Source organism: Tiliqua scincoides, chromosome 2 (genome assembly GCF_035046505.1).
Source record: "Tiliqua scincoides isolate rTilSci1 chromosome 2, rTilSci1.hap2, whole genome shotgun sequence".
In the NCBI taxonomy this organism is placed as follows: domain Eukaryota; kingdom Metazoa; phylum Chordata; class Lepidosauria; order Squamata; family Scincidae; genus Tiliqua; species Tiliqua scincoides.
The window spans coordinates 19,287,052-19,304,056 of record NC_089822.1 but is presented as its reverse complement, the minus strand read 5'-3'; the positions used below and the strand labels follow the sequence as shown (position 1 = coordinate 19,304,056).

The window sequence follows — 17,005 nt, the reverse complement described above, 5'->3', positions numbered from 1 at the left end:
GATGTTTGAAGAAACAGGAGACCTTCAGACAGTTGAGGGTGGTGGTGCCGGAGGAACAAAGGTAAAGGGCAGAAATATAACTGGATATGATATGTAGGGAGTGGCATGGTCGTGGAAGTCTTTGAAGGTATGGAGCTTAGGTTGGATTTGGGAGCAGACAGGGAGCTAATGAAAAACTTTAAGGAGGCAGGTGACGTGGTCAGTTTGACAAGAGAGGTGAATGATTTTGCTAGGAACATGCTGGATGGAGCCTGAGAGGGCAAGGAGGAGGTTCCGGTAGAGATGACCACAACAGGAACTAGAGTTTTTGCCAAGGGAGTAAGGGCTGTATTCCTGGAATAGTATAAAGAACCGGGTGTCAAACATGGGCCTTATGCAGCTTCCAGAAGTTATTTATTTCTCAACCCCCCCCCCCCCATTATCATTAGGCTCTCCCAGCTTGTTAATTGAGCTCTCTCATATTTTGAAATTATGAACAAGATTTGCACATTTTCTCTTCTGTCCTTTGAAGTTAATGAGTTTCCATGTGAGAACAAAGTGCATATTTCTGGTAATCATCTGCTTAATGATGTCGCTTTCTGCTTAATGACATCACTTCTGACCCTCAGCAGGCAGCATAAATGCTATTCAGAAAGCCAGGACTTCAAGCCTGTTCAACTGGACGGAGGATGCCATTGTCAGTGGATAAAGAGAGAATACAGGGATATTGATTTTGAAATGAAGCATCCAGGCTGAAATGATTTACAAGCAGTCAGAGATGCAGGATGAATGGAGAAAAATTGGGGTGGAGCAGGGTATCATCAGCACATAGGTGGCATAAAAAGGAAGGGAATTTGATGAAGTCACCCAGGGCCATGCATAGTGAGAGAACTAAGGAGCCCAGAATGAAGTCCTGATCAACTCTCAAGGAAGGAGGAAGAAGAACTTCCCACTGATAAATGCTTTCGGATCCAACCCATTTCCCCCTTTCTCTGTAAACAAAGACCTCAAATATGTCCAAAGTCAAAATGCAACCCCACAACTTTCCAAGGCATTTAGCACATGCCCTTGTGCTAACATGAAGAACAAATATTTCAGAGAAGCACAAACAACGTAATAAAACACATGGATTCCAGAAAAACTTTTTTTCCCCCTTATTGAAGGCTGTTTAAATGTTTCCCCCCAAATCCAAGTCTATAAATTTCAGAACTTGGTCTTTGGTAACCAAATTCACATCATAATTGAGGAAAATCATTTCTAATTTTCTGTTGCCACATTCCCAATATACTCTAAAGCCCAAGCTAATGAATCAATCCAATCAGAGAACTATTTGTTCTGTATGAATGTTCTGCTGTTCAAGGAAAGATTGATTCCAAATGCACACTATATAATGCTCCGGCTGTTTTTCCATAGCATTCCACTGATCAGCTTTTTCTTTAGGTTATGTGTCTTCCAAGCGAGGCCTGTGTTTACATACAAGAGAATTCAATTCTCATTTTTTATTGTTTGGTGGGTTAATATTTTCCTCCATCGCATTCCTTAGTACATGAAATAATAAGTCATCATCTTGCATGTTGCAATAATTATTTTATCCTAGCAAATGCCAATGCACCCTTTTGTGCCCCATTGCGGCAACTTGTAACCCTGTAACTGCGGGATAACCTCATCATCACTCCATAGAAAACATCTGGGGAGAAGCTCATTCCTTAGCAGAGAGGAAGGTATACAAATTTGGCACATCCTACTGAAAGCCTGTGAAGTGTTGGCAACAACAGGGATCATCACAGGAAGAGCCTAGTATATCTGTCATGATAGGCCTTGTGGAACATGACAAATTCACTGGGAGGGGCATATAATAACGGCACCTTCTGTGGAAAATAAATCACTACCCACCCTTCAAAAACAATAAATTGCTTTAAAAAGTTTTCAGAATGGAAAATGGGCCTCTTTTCTGGCAAAGGAAATTGCATTAATAAAAAAAGACAGATTTTATGGGCAAACATTTGCCAATGCCAATAAAAGCCCCCCCACCCTTCCCCACCATTACTTCTGTTATTTTCTTTTGAAGTCAGAGGCGTGATTTGGTAAGTGAGTCATGTTAGCAATTAGAAATTGGCCATTTAAGGGTCTTTATTTTAAAGGGAGTTGAGGGGTGATAAATCTTGAGAAGCTCAAAAGGAAGAGCAAGCTTAAAAGGTGTGATCCCCTTCCCCTTTTCAGCAATGGAAGCTAGAAATCCCTGATTCATTAAAGGGGGGGGGAGAAAAAGAGGGTGAAAGAAAGAACAGGAGGACCTCCATGGAAGTTGGCAGAGGGAGGGAGTGCAGGGCAAGGGAGCTAATTGCACTTTCCTTTCTGTTTTTATATTCTCTCAGACCAGCCTATAAACTGCTTTTGCGGGGTTTGTCTGCACTAGATTCTTCTTTCCAATCTCCCCCATATTCTAAAGGAGAAAGGGGGGGGCAGAGGGAGAGAGAGAGAGAGCAGGAGTCAGCAAAGCAACAAGCGCCAGGTGGCTCTCAAGCATTGACTGCCAAAAAAATAAAATAAAAATCCTTCTCTAGAAAACAAGTTGAACCAAAAAAATAAAAAAAAAAAGGAGAGAGGGGCTCCCTAGAGGGGATTGGCTGGGCCTGGAAGACAGGGAAATTAGTAAAGCATGACTCTCCAAGCCATGCCGGTGGCCAGCAGAACACTGCAGAAGGACAATTAGCTGAAGGCCTGCTGTTGCTGCTGCAGGAGGGGAAGCAAAGAGAGAGAGAGAGAGAGAGAGAGAGAGAGAGGAAAGCAGGCTTGGTGGAGTCTCTCTCTCTCCCCCCCCCAGCAGGCGCTTGCTCATTGCAACTTCGAAAGAGGTTTCAGATGTCCGAGCACCGCTGCCTGACCCCCTGCAAATAAAACTGGACCACCAGAGGCACGTCTCACTCATCTCTCTCTCTGGTTTGTAAGCTCCAGCGTTGGGGATACCGCTTCCAACCTGTTGGCAACTGGGAGAAGGGGAAAGAAGAAGAAGAAGAGGCTGGATTAGTTTTGTTTTTTTTAAATCTCCTTATTGCTTTGGAAAGTCTTCAATATAGCTGTCTCTGTCTATACATAGATACGCAGGCACTAATATGTGTGTAAGTTTATTTCTAGAGGAGTGGGGGGGGGGTGCCTTGTGACACTAAGGCTGCAATCTTTTTCCACACTTACCTGGGAGTAAGTCTCACTGAACTCAATGCTTACTCCTGAGTAAGCATGCCTAGGATTGCACTGCAAGGCTGTCATCCTAGCCACGCTTACCTAGGAGTCAGTCTCATTGAACTCAATGCTTATTTCTGAGTAAGGGGCTTACTTCAGAGTTAAACCTGCATAGGGTTGCGCTGTAAGGCTGTCATCCTGGTCACACCTACCTGGGAGTAAGTTTCATTGAACTCAACGCTTAGTTCTGAGAAAGGGGCTAACTTCAGAGTCAACCTGAATAGGATTGCGTTGTCAGGTTGTCATCCTATCCACACTTACCTGGGAGTAAGTTCTCTTCGACTCATTGCGACTGACTTCTGAGTAAATGTGCCTAGGCTTGTGTTTGCAAGAAGAACTGCATGATTGGGTTTGGGGTGAGGAGAAGGCAGAAGTTAGAAGAAGGGAGGGAGGTGGGAACCCCCCCCCCGTCGTTTTTGGTGAGAAGGTAGAAGAGGGGAGGCCGGTGGACCCCCCTGGTCTTTAGTGGTGTGGAGAAGGTATAAGAGGAGAGGGAGGTGGACCCCTCTCTTTTGGCGAGAGGAGGGGAGGGTGGTGGACCCCCCGGACTTTATGGATGAGAAGGTAGAAGAGGGGAGGCAGGTGGACCCCCCCCTTTCTGGTGTTGCTGCTCATCCTCCTGTCATCTCTTTTGCAGCCTTCCCTGCCTGGAAGACGGTGCAGCCGGGAGTGAAGAAGAGGGCGAGGAGCTAGCCAGCCGGCCGGCCAGCCTCCCGCGCCACCCAGAGTCGGTGCCGCCGCCGCCGCCGCCGGGAGAGCGAGAGGGAGCTGCGGCCGGTGCCGGGAGTTGACTTGCCCCGCGCCGGACTCGGGGGCCTCTGGAAGGATTACTCGGAAGAAGGCGGGCGGGCGGGCGGGCTGCCTGCGTGCGGTGGGGGGCGGCCCCGCGCCCCGGGCTGCGCGGCCCCTGAGGCATGGGGGTCGGCGCCCCCCCTCCAGGCCCCCCCTTCGCAGCTCGGCGGCGGCGGCAGCAGCAGCAGCAGGTCGTGCGCGGGAGGGCCCCCCATCAGCTGTGCGCGCTCCGCTCCCGCCCGCTGCCCACCCTTCCAGCATGCGCCTTTCCATGAGCCCTTTCCCGGCGCCCAGAGCTTCAGTACAATGTGCAGATGGAGACTGACACAGGGTGCCTCCGCCTCTGCCCACCTGCCTCCTTCCTCCTCCTCCTCCTCCTCCTGCGGGGGCGCCTTCCTGCTGCTGCTCCTCCTGATGGCTTCCTCGGGGGCTGCCCCCTGCCCTGAGCGCGCTCCGGACATGCTGCTCCTCAAGGCCACCAACTCTTCGTCCTCATCATCTTCCTCCTCCTCTTCCTCTCCTGCCAGTGCGGGGAGGCACGTGCGGAGCTACAATCACCTCCGAGGAGATGTGCGCTGGAGGAAGCTCTACTCCTTCAACAAGTTCTTCCTCCGCATCGAGAAGAACGGCAACGTCAGCGGCACCAAGAAGGAGAACTGCCCCTATAGTAAGTCCCCCCCTTTTTCCCTCCCAGGTGTATGGGGAGGGGGGGTTTCCAGGGGACACTCCTATGTGGCTTGTGCCAGGGAAAGACACTCTACACGCGCTCAGGGGCACTGTTGATGTTTATGAGAACTCCGCTCGCACAGTGGCCTGGCAAACAGGTGGTGGTTGTGGATGGAGTACCTCCTGGCTCCTAGTTTTGGGTTGGGTGTGTGGAGCCCTCTCCCCTGTTGATCTGCTCTCTTTTCCAGTGAGGCTGCTGCCCATAAACTCCTTTTTGCAACCTCGTTAATGTCTTGGCTTTTAATTCTTTGGACAGTTGCATTTTACCGCAGTTAATTATGGAGGAAAAGGTGGGGGTGGCTTAACGGCAAGCCCCATTTCCTCCCTCTAATGTTGGCTAAATCATGCCCCTCCAAGTCTTTAAAATACTGTAACTGGAGGGGGCACCTCTACCCCACCCCCTCTAAGTGGCATAGCTAAGGCATGTGTTACCAGGGTCAAAGGAGATTTTGTAGCGCCCCAAAACGAAATCGAGTTTAATTTATTAAGTAAATAAATAAATAAAAAGTTTTCTGGTTAATTGGCCATACCTTTTGCTAGAATACGGATATTCCAACATGGTTTGTTTCATCGCATTCAGCATTAAATTACCTTTCCAGTGATATGTAACAAGATGGTGGTGTTTGTACATAACAATGTTTTCACACTTTTGGCCACTTGTTGCAGGGTGCAATTGCTTCCCCCTGCACCTCCTTAGCTACGCTACTGCCCCCTCTTGCAGTTCAAACATTGGTTTATCACTCATCCAAGCTGCTAGTCCTCAATGCATAGAGGCAAGTGGCTCAGAGGACGGGATAATAAATTGGGAAATAAGTTACACTTCCTTCTAGCTCATGGCATCATTTCCACAGATGTAGGTCTGCCTGATACTTTGTCTTCTTGGTCAGGTTGTTTCTCTCCAAGGTTTTTTTTTTTTTTTTAGGGGGGGGGGTTGTTGATTGTCTGCTTGATCTGAAAGTTTCTCATCTGAATTGAAAAAAAGAAGTTGCATGTCTGATCTCTTGATGGAGATGCTGGAATCAGAATCTCAAAAAGTGAGGGTGGTTTTCAGACTGCAAGAAATGCTCTTTGAAACTTGATTAGAGTTGGAAATGTAGAGCAATCCCTTAAAAAGGTGGCAGCTGACAGATAAGCTTTGCAAGGTTTCCCTCCCCAGGTACACATTGGCTGCAATTTTTTAAAGTGCTTTTTCCTTTTTGGGTTTCATTGTTGTTACTGCTGATATTTAAATCACTTCTTGGATTGTTCACAACTCAAGGAGTTTCAACTTGTAAAGCGCAAGCAGTATCAGTGCATCCCCTTTCCTCATCTTTAACCTGTCACTCCATTCTTTTTCTTTTTGCATTGTCAGAGAGCATATATGCGCAGCTCTGTGGGGTGTCCTCCTGTCAGGCTTTTTTTTTTTTTTAATTCCCCCTCATTCCACTTCAGGGTCTCATGTTGCAGCCCTGAGAGAGCCTTATAAACATCTGGGGCTGCATTGAGTCACCCGGACCTCACACACATCTTGCTGTCATTCTAAAAAAAAAAAAGGAAACAAAGAAATCAAATTTATAATATATATTCAAAATTAAAGTCATGGGTAACTCATTTTCCTGGGCTCCGGTTGGAGAAATGTAACCTTCTAATCACTTTGTTGCCTGCACAGTCTCAGTAGGAGAACTGCAGTAAATCACAGGCTGTTTCATAGTAATTTTAAATGACTCCATCCTTGTGAGAGAGAAAAAAAGGGTGATGTAGCCCCCTGCTATACAGATGCTTGAATTATTTCATCTGGATATTGGTGAGTAACTTGCAAATCCAGCCATTTATTGTCTCATTTCAACCTTGCCCTTCTTTAAAGACTAACTACCCAGTGTTCGTTCCCCCCGCCCAGCAATCCTGTGAGATTGGCTTGAATGGATAGATGGTCATTCACTGAATTTTCTCTCTGAGTAGGTTTTGAACCCAGTTCTCACTAGACCGAGTTGCACGCTTTGTTCACTACACTATGCCGGTCTCAATTGTTGTCGTTTTTGTTTTTTTAAAAGGTACAACCTTGCCTCATAGTACTCAGGATTTGTACTTGGGACCCCATAGGCAAAACTTGAAGGAAAGGGCCTGTGATTAAACCACTGTACCACACCAGTAGCTGCAGCTACAGAAAATAGTGCCAAGTTAACCAAAACAAGATATGTAACTGGTGGGGATTTGTTCAAGCAGCAGGCAGGGTGTTGTTTGGGAAGTGCAGATGATGTTGTACGTATGCTGCGGATACTACACCCGTCTAATCATTTCCTTGTGCTTAGTTGGTTAAAATAACTGTGCTTTTAACAGTGCTGAATTCCTTTGCCATGGCCTTGTTTGCTACACCTGACCTTCCCTCTGCTCAAAACAGCTTGTGTCATTTATCACATGTGTTGATCTGCTGTAGTGGGCAATGCTTGCTCTGTTAAGAAGCCAATATACACCAGACGTTGTTTGTTTTGTCTTTCATGAAGGGTTAGCACCAGGAAGCAATCATATCGCAACAGGGTATTCTTGGTTCTTAGGGAGTGTCTGTTTCATGGGTCACGGCAGAAGCAGGTACCCGTTAAATAGCTCTCCGGCATGGTTCAGTGGATGAAAGTAGTGAACTTGGGACTGCAAAAATATGAGTTCAAATCTGACTCAGCTATGCAACTCACTTGGTGACACTGGCCACTCATCAGTGCTCAACCTAACCTATTTCACAGGGCTGTTGTGTAGGGATAAAGTGGCACTGCCATTCTGAGCTCCTTGTTGTTATTCCCCTTATATCCCCAGTGTGTATGAGGCAGCTACATGGAGCGCTCAGCAGCAGAGCTTTGAATTCATGCGCTGAAGGTTCTGGTTGCAATCCTTTGCATGGTTGGGAACCCCTGGAGAGCCATCACCAGTCAGTGTAGTTAAGTTAGATGGACTTAAGGTTATATAGCAGTTTTATGCATAGGAGCAATTGAACCAGGAGCTGAGTGGTTCCTTTACTGTGACATGCAAACTCAGGATTCTCTGGGTCCTTTTTAGGGACTGCACAAAGTGGAAAGGATGATATTGTTGCAGTGGCCTCAGAGATAGCCTTGGTGATACATCTTTTTTCACCACCATAAAAGACAATTGGAGGCACTACAATTGGCCCCAGCTCTCTCTTACATTTCTCTGGTGTGCCTATCTTGAGGTGCAATATTTACATGGTTGCCCCTTGTCTTCTGGATGTATGTTGCGTGTTTTATGAGTACCTATCAGCTGTGACACGAGGCAAGTTTTGTTTTTAACTGGCTGCTGCCTGTATTCTTTTTGCCACTTCCCCTGACAGAGAAGGTTGTTGGGCTTGCAGAAAGTGCAGCTGTGATACCTTTGCAGAATTTTCTCTGGGGTATATTACCTTCATCCAAGAGCTGTTGCCATCTGCTGTCGTCTGTTCCCACCTTCTGCTAGAAACAGTCTTCACTGTTCTGGACTCCCCCCCCCCCCCCCATAATGCTACAACTCAGGGTTATCTAGTGAAGCAGATGGGTGGCAGGTTCAGAACAGACACTTTGGTAGGTGTTTCATGCCTTGCTTATGAGCTTTCCTGAGCAATCTGGCTTGTCATTCTTTGGTCTTATTCAGTAGGACAGTTTTACCATTCTTATTCTTCTTAACTGTGTGTGTTTTTGAAATAGATTACCTATAGGTTGGTTTTCAGTCGCTTAGAGCAGTGGAGCAATTCATTGCTATATCTGCCAAGAGGTAAAATGTGGACAGTTATGACTTTGTTGTAATGTCCATTGCTATTGAAAAGTTATATTTTTGCAAATAAGTGTGGTAATAGGATTGCCACATTTTTCTCATGACTCTGCTCCTGTGCCTTTTACACTAGCCTGGCATATAGACATTTATTCTGGCATGCACCAGAAGATAAAGTCATATGAAAAGGTTAATGTGCTAAACCTTTGTGTCTGTCTCTTGTTAAAGGCACAGGAGCAGGGCCAGTAAAGAAAGGTGGTAACCACTAGGACTTTGGTTCCTGAACATTTTTTCATATAGGAATCTTGCACATGCAAACAGTTCCCTTCTAGTCAAACAATAACCAGGGTTTATATAATGTGTTATGTAAGTATTGTGGTTTCAACCTATTATATAAATAAGCTTTACAATCCTGTAAGGTAGGCCAGTGTGCAATTCAACCTCACTCATGGGTGGGTGGCTGGGTGATTTAGACTGGGGTGTTGCCAACTCATTTTTTCAACCATTATGGATACAAACATTTCAGGCTAAAAACATGCCTGGCCATATGTCCATAGACAATATTAACACCCATTTCCAGCATTCCCAAACAATTCTCATCTTATTCCAGCCAGCCCCAGCAAACCCTGTTAGTGTGGTTTTCAAGGTAAGACCACACAATATAGAGTACTGTACTGTAGGTCTCATGTAAATACATTTTTAGAAATATGTCACAACATGTTCACTACCAATATAATGATGTTGGACTTCAAAACAAAACATTTTACAAACAGACCTCTGGAGCCTAACCTGTTCTTAAGTGGGGGAGCTTCTGTAGTTGATATAAAAGTACAGAGAAAGTACATGGAAATGAACAGTTTGCTTCCAATGGGTATAGACATTTCAGCATATAGTCTTCTCCTTGTCCTGTTTGTGCGATGTAATGGTTGGATTGAGACTTGGGTTCAAATCACAAGTCACAAAGCTGGGTCACAAAGCTTACTGACTATGTAGCTGACACCATCTCAGAGGGTTGTTGTGAGGATAAATGGGGGGCTGTGCACTGCCCTGAGTTCTGTGAAGGAAGGGCAGGATAACAGTGCTGTAATCAAATTACTGCACAAAATAAACTCAAGCACCATAGTTCAAACCAGTTCATTACCACAGGCTTAAATGGGAAGATTTTAAACTCCACATATTTTGATGTAATTATATTGTGCGTCAAGGATACTGATAGCAACATAAACTGAATGAATCTTCTTGCCCTTTTTGGGACTAAAGTAAGAAGCCAGAGTGGATGTTTGGTACTTTCTGATTTTGATACTCTCCCTGTTGGATATTCTAACAAGTAAAGGCAAAAGACCTTTGCTGAGAAAACCATGATTTTGTGCCTCTAGAATGAAACACTGTTTCAGTGGTACATCACATGCCTAACGGATTCATATCCATAGGTGAAGGAGGCAATGCACTACATCATGTGCACTTTTGAGATGCGCTTTCACAGGAAATGTAAACAGGGGTCTAGCTGTTTGACACCATCTTGTATTTTTATCAGTGCTGAACATAGTGTTATCTTGTTAAGAAATCTCTGGGAGAGAAATCAGCTAGAATATTGAACAGTAATGGGCTGAATGTACTGTTTGGGCTGATTGGTCATAAAACCAATCTACACTTTCTACTCACTGTTGGGTCTGCTGGAAATAGCATTCATGTGGGTTAGTAGGTCCAACCCTACTTTGAGGTAGCTGTCACAGATGTTGCACACTTGTAGGCTAGCATTTTTTTTTCCTTCATAGGGATATCTCATGGCAGGTATTGAAATGTCTTGGGTTGGCACATGGGATGAACGAAAGGCAAAACATAGTGGTTTAGATCAGCATCATCCTCTGGAGAATTTCCTTCATTGCCATCATCAACCAGGCCTGGGGACAACTGGCAGTGGTATTAAGGATACTTTCCATATAGTAAACATCTGTTTGGTGAGCCATTCTGTTTGTTTCATATGACTGTGAGAACTGTGAACACTGTGGTAGCATCAGTGTGGCACATGTCAAGAATAAGCAGACCCATTGGGAAGTCTTTAAGCCTGTTCAGAGGAAGGGGTGAATGGAAGGTTATTCCTTGTGTTGGCATCTTTCAAGTCTTTGTCAATATATGGCATATTTTAAAGCTGTAGTTTAAATTCTTGGGAGGTGTGCGCATTATCTCCATGATGACTGAAAACTTTCCAACGTATATTTTTACTGTTTGAGCTCCTAATTGGTAGATATTTTGCCTTTTCAGATGCTAGGATTTTGGTGTAAATAAAGTTTCACTCCCAGGCATGTATACTTGGAAGTAAATTCAATTAAAATAGGTGGGCACAATCCAGCCACTGTTAAGCAATGTTAAGTTCCATTCATTCCGGGGGAGAGTGAGGTCATACCCACTGACCTTAATTAAAACTGCTTCCAAATTCATGCATTTAGGACGTTTTATTTATATTTACTGGAAAACTTTTCTGCAGCTGAAGTCAGACTACTTATTGAAGTAATTCTATTGGGATACAATCTTGTATGCACTTTCCTGGGAGAAAGCCACTTTGAGCACAATTGGACTTAGTTTTGAGTAGATTTGCATAGGATTACATAGTGTAGGAAAAACAGTTGGAGGAACATTGTAACACTGAGTATTTATTTGATATTCACGTATTTCATACCATCAGGGTTAAAATTGTGTTGATCAAAAAGTCAAACATAACTAAAACTAAAACATAACTGTTTCAAATGGAGGACCTAATCCAGCCAAAGTTAAGCACAAAAGCTGAACACTTTTGAAATGTGCTTATTTCCAAGGAAGAGAAGCACGGGTTTAAGTATCCTGTTAAAATACTTTGACTGAATGCTGCTCTGCGTTCACTCAAAAATAAGTTCAGATTTTAGTGGAGCTTTGCAATCAAGAAATTGGGCTTAGAATTTCAATATTCAGTACCAGCAATATGCTAATACGGCCCCATGCTATGCCTGTCTACTCAGAAGTAAGATCAATTTCGTTCACTTGGACCTACTGCCAGGATTGCAACCAAAATCTTTTTAAAAGAAACTGTAGAGTTAATACTTAATTAAAGCAACAGCTTAGATCAGTGGTTCCCAAACTCTTTCAACTGGTGGCTCCCTTGTCCTACTGGCCACGACTCCCCATCAGGATTACAATCCTCTACACCAGTGGATTCTCACACATTTAGCACGGGGACCCACTTTTTAGAATGAGAATCTGTCAGGACCGACCAGAAGTGATGTCACGACCGGAAGAGACATCCACAAGCAGGAAATTTTTTAACAATCCTAGGCTGCAATGCTACCCACACTTACCCAGGAGTAAGTCCCATTGACTATCATTGTTAAAAGAATATACATAGTAGCTTGTTAAAAGCATAGGTCTGTAACATTTCCCCAAATGCAGTCACATGCCATGGTAGCATCAAGTCTAATATATTAAAAATAAAATACTGAAATAAATGGGGACCCACCTGAAATTGGCTCATGATTGCCTAGTGGGTCCCGATTCACAGTTTGAGAAACACTGCTCTACATTGTGTAGGGCAGCAGGTATTTCATGAGGATTCCATGGCTCCCCTGGCTGGTTTCCACGTCTCCCCTGGGAGCCATGGCTCATGGTTTGGGAACTACTAGCTTAGATGAATGGTAGTCGGTACAACTTGACAAGGAACAGCCCTGCTCTAGACATCTTGACTTAGAAGCAAGTCCCTTTAAATGTCATTTCAGAAGAGCGTGGCCATGTATTGCCCAGCATCCGGTTTGAACTGGGTCATCTCATCCACATACATCATGTTATCTGACCAAGTATCAGTGAAGTGTTCTAAAACCAGGTGGTGCACCGGCATGTCCACACTGCATGCTTAATGGGTGAGGGTGCGCTTTTAACAAGATGTGAGATGTAGGTTTTGCTGTGATGCCTGGAGTCAGATTTAAATCAGGCCTGAGTTCACTGGGCCTAATTTCCTAAGTATGGTTAAGACTAAAAAGAGAAGGGGGGATAATAAACAGCCGGATGGGAAAATAGCCAATGCCCACTCACTAAAGTAATTTTTAACAAGATTCATTTCCATAGCAGGTTTGCTCTTTAAATACTCTATATTAAGAACTAAACAAAGGTTTACTTTGGCAGATGTTTTCCAACTTGATTACACAGAACTGTTACCTCAGCCTTTTCTATACCTTTAGGACAGGGGTGCCCAAACCCCGGCCCTGGGGCCACTTGCGGCCCTCGAGGCCTCTCAGTGTGGCCCTTAGGGAGCCCCCAGTCTCCAATGAGCCTCTGGCCCTCCAGAGATTTGTTGGAGCCCGCACTGGCCCAACGCAACTGCTCTCAGCATGAGGGCAACTGCTTGACCTCTCACAGTTCTCGCGTGAGCTGTGGGATGAGGGCTCCCTCCTCTGCTTGCTGTTTCACGTCTGTGATGCAGTAGCAGCAGCAAAGGAAAGGCCAGCCTTGCTTTGTGCAAGGCCTTTTATAGGCCTTGAGCTATTGCAAGACCTTCATTCATTCATATAATATCATCTTTAATATATTCATTTATGTAAACTTATGTAAATTTTAAATGTAAATTAATTATTTTTTCCCCCGGCCCCGACACAGCGTCAGAGATGATGTGGCCTTCCTGCCAAAAACTTTGGACACCCCTGCTTTAGGATAATGGGAGTCGGGGTGAATTATGGCAGTTCTGTCAAAAGTCTGGGACAGCTTGCATAATTTAGCATTTGCTGGAGTATATCTGTCACTAGATATGCGTAGGATGGTTTGATTTTTGTTTTATTTTCTTTGCAGTTAGAGCTTTGCCCTGAAACTTGACCACTCAGCACTCCGTCTTACCTCAGTGTTGCAGCTGCAGAGGTCCTCCTGAAAAGCTGCTCTTGAGAAGCTGATTTCCAGGAGTGAATAAAGCAGCTGTAAGACTCTCTGACGACTGGTAACATGTGTGAAATAGTAGTCGAGGGCAAGCATTGCAACTTCACCCTAGAGACTGCTCAAGAAAGTTTGGGAGATTCAGTAAATTTTATTTTTAAAAACGAGGAGGCACCGAATAAAGAGAGAAGGGCAGATTTTGGCCAATGTAGTTCAGCATTCCCGCATGGGGCTATAGAAGAGGAATGTTGACATAAGCCCACTGATGTGCACTTCTCATTTGAGTTGCAATCAGAGGCACAGATTTTGAAGTTTTCTATAAATTTACGTACTGGAACTTACTCTCAAGCAAATATGTTGAGATTACAGACTGCAGTCCTTGAGTACAAAAATATGCCAAGCATAACTTAAAACTGGCTTGGGAGTTAATAGATAGGCTTCACTATGTGCACAACTGGGTAACTAAACCCTCCAGACCACTTTTTCTAAGGAAAAGTTGTTTTGGGAGGAAGGGATTTGCAGCTGGGAAACAGGGTGATGCTTAACCCTTACCCACTGTTAAATTCTTCTTGAAAGTATTCTTCCCCAAGCTATTCCCCCCTCTAGGATTCCAGGTGCATATTAAACCCATCAAGACTTTTCTTCCCAAGATGTCTAGGAGGTGGGTACTGAAGTAAAGGAGTAATGGGTAGGGAAAGGATGGAACCCCCATGCATTTGCAGAGGATTCTGAGGCATGAAATATTCCAACATGCACACTTTGTTTATGCAGCATTGTGCCCTAGTGTCACTGTGCATGAACTGTCACTATATCATTGAACACACCAAATATTGTTCTGTGATGGTGCATTAGAGAAACAATCACTAATAATGGGCAAGCTGTATTTTTGGCAAGTTTGTCCACTATCTTGTTCTCATTGAATTACTCCAGAAGATCCCAAGCGTTCTCCAGGACACAGTTCGAAAGCCACTGCTGTTGAAAAGAACATAATTCCTATCTCAAGGAGCTTATTTCCAAACGAATCTGTCATTTACTTATCTGGTTTAAAGCCATCCAACAGTATAGCCTGATTGCATTTATTGAAACTTTCCAGAGGAAGGATCTGGTGATAAAGGAGTTCTGGTTTTTGTTGAGTCTTTACCAGTTAGTGTGTTATCTACAAGATACTGTGATGAACAACAAATAACCAACTGTGAGGTTGGATACTGGTTTTTGGATTGGTTAAAAGTTCTTGGATGGTGTATGAGAGTGATAAATTGACAGTTAAGTTTTTCATGTGCCAAAATACTAGTACTGGACAGGAAACTGGTGTGCCTACAGGGGTTCATGTACAAGAGTTGCATTCTGTTCCCAGGTTCACTGCCAAAGTTACACACATCACTGATACAGGAATGTCCAGCCTGTACATCATTTAGGCTTGGCCTGAGCGTATACTCGCTAAAAGATAAATTTAAAATCTGCTGCAATTATAGTAGAACTGTCATTTATCACCCTCCACAATCTGTCCAAATTAGCATCATGTTACTGTAATATGCTTTCAGCCAAGGACTCCTAAATTATAATTGATTTTTAGGGTGCTTTCTTGGCTACTATGACATATATATTGCAGTTGTTATAATAGAAATCATTTCAGTTGCATGTCCTTCCTTATTGCAGATCTCAGTTTAGGTTGATCCAGTAACTTGGATTTGGTTTAAAAACTGTACTTTTTTCTCTTAAATGTCCAGTTTCCAGTCTCTGGTGCTAGATGAACACCAGATATATCCCGTTTAGTAATAACAAACTGCTTGGCACCTATCAGTTTCTTTGATAAATATATGTGATCAATGAATATGGGTGTTATGATATGGTGACTTGGTAATTTTGTTTCCTTGCAATAACTTCTACTTCAGAAGCTGATTTGGTTTGCTCCCAGGTACAACAGTGGGTGGATTCATACCATAATGCAAGTGCTGAATTGGCCTCATGGGATAAAAGATGAATGCACTCATGATATGTGTGTGCCCTAGCCCTTCTCACTTCCAGGTGTGTTTTGTAAATTGCATGGAGGAGGGTGGTTCATTCATTCCAATCAACCCTCTTTACCCACTTCAGGCAAGCCAGCCAATCAGCTGGCAGCAAAGCCCTGCTGCCGGCTGATAGGGGGAGCAGCCTGGCAATTATTGCTAGTGCGCCACAGAGGCGTGCTAGCAGCTCTTCCAATCAACCCTCTTTACCCACTTCAAATCATATTTAGCTTGCTGTGAACGTCCATTTGTTGTATGAGGCCAGCTTTACACTTAGGACCAAATTCTATCAACTTTCCAGCACCGGGGCCGCCATGTCAGCGGGGAATACACTGTATCCTGCCATGGGAGGGAAGTCATCGAGGCCTCCTCAAGATAAGGGAACATTTGTTCCCTTACCTAGGGGCTGCATTGCAGCTGCATCAGCACTGGAAAATTTTAGGATTGTGCCCTTAAAGTGTCATCCCTCCTGTACCAAAATATTGATTTTATAAAATGTGAGTTAATAGTACAGTAGTTTTGGATCTAGGCCTTCAAAGGGAATTAAAACAGACTGAGAAATATGTGTGGTTTTATACTAAATACAGTTGAACTCATTTCCTAAGATCACTTTAAGTAATATTCCTTCAGAAGTTGGTTTGGTGTATTAAACAATACCGTAATTGCTTTTCTTAAAATAAGTTCTCCCAGTGTTACTATTTTTCACTTTTTTAAAAGGGCTAGCACTTATTGCTGAGAACTTATAGATATCAAGGAAAATAGGAATCTCTTTGCAGCGTCTAGTCCTAATAGATGCTGCTGCTGTTTCCTGGGTAAGGTAGTTGTGTGCTTTTTATTATACCAACTGCTTTCCCATTTCTCAAGTCTTGGTTGTTCCTGAAGCTCAATTTCATAATTTATAGCTAGTGACTTACAACTGTGGGCGTTCGGGATTTATGAATGCGGAAGGAATTGTATGCTTTAGTGTCTACATGACACTCTCCTGTTACCTTTACCACATTCCCATAGGATAGACCCTCCACACACATACTTGTAGCTTTATCATAAATCTAATAAAAATAAACAGTTGTAAGGAGCCTTTGTCTTCATAAATCTGATTTATAGCCACCTGCTAAAGATGACTATGAAAACATTTGGTAAGAATCACCCTGACAACCTACGTGGACTATGACACAAAGGCCAAAGTAGCCCGAGCGTCCCACAATATTTCAACAGGAATAATCTTATGGTCCTTATTTGATAATAAGGAATCCAAACTGGTTATTGGAATTTTGTCTCTGTAAAGGATTCTTGTGGATAACTTAAAGGAGTCCCCTATTCCGTCCATACCAGATCCAGCTAGTTGTTGGGAAAGATCCTGCTCTGAAACCTTAAAGAACTCCTGACAGTCAGTAGACCGATGATCTGGTTTGGTCCGAGGCAGGTTCCCATGTTTGGCTTAGAGAAAAGAAGTCTGGAAGTAAGTCCCATTGAATGCATTGGGACATCTGAAAAGCACTCGCAAGATCAGCCAACATTGTACAAGAGAGGAAAATATGCCAGTCGTCAATATATTTTTTTTAATCTCTGGAAGAAGACCAAGAACATTTTTTGGTCCACTGAAGATGGAACAAGAAGAAAATAAACTTATAAAACCACAGCTAGGGTGCTAT

General features: G+C 43.8%; 1 protein-coding gene across 1 annotated transcript in view; it reads left to right on the top strand.

The window, feature by feature from the left end:
• Nucleotides 1-4,317: 4,317 nt before the first annotated feature.
• FGF10 (fibroblast growth factor 10) overlaps nt 4,318-17,005 on the top strand; it is a 109,539-nt gene continuing 96,851 nt past the window's right edge. Inside the window, exon 1 of the mRNA XM_066618292.1 lies at nt 4,318-4,678. Within this exon, the coding sequence (XP_066474389.1) occupies nt 4,318-4,678 (361 nt within the window). The remainder of the gene's footprint in view (nt 4,679-17,005) is intronic.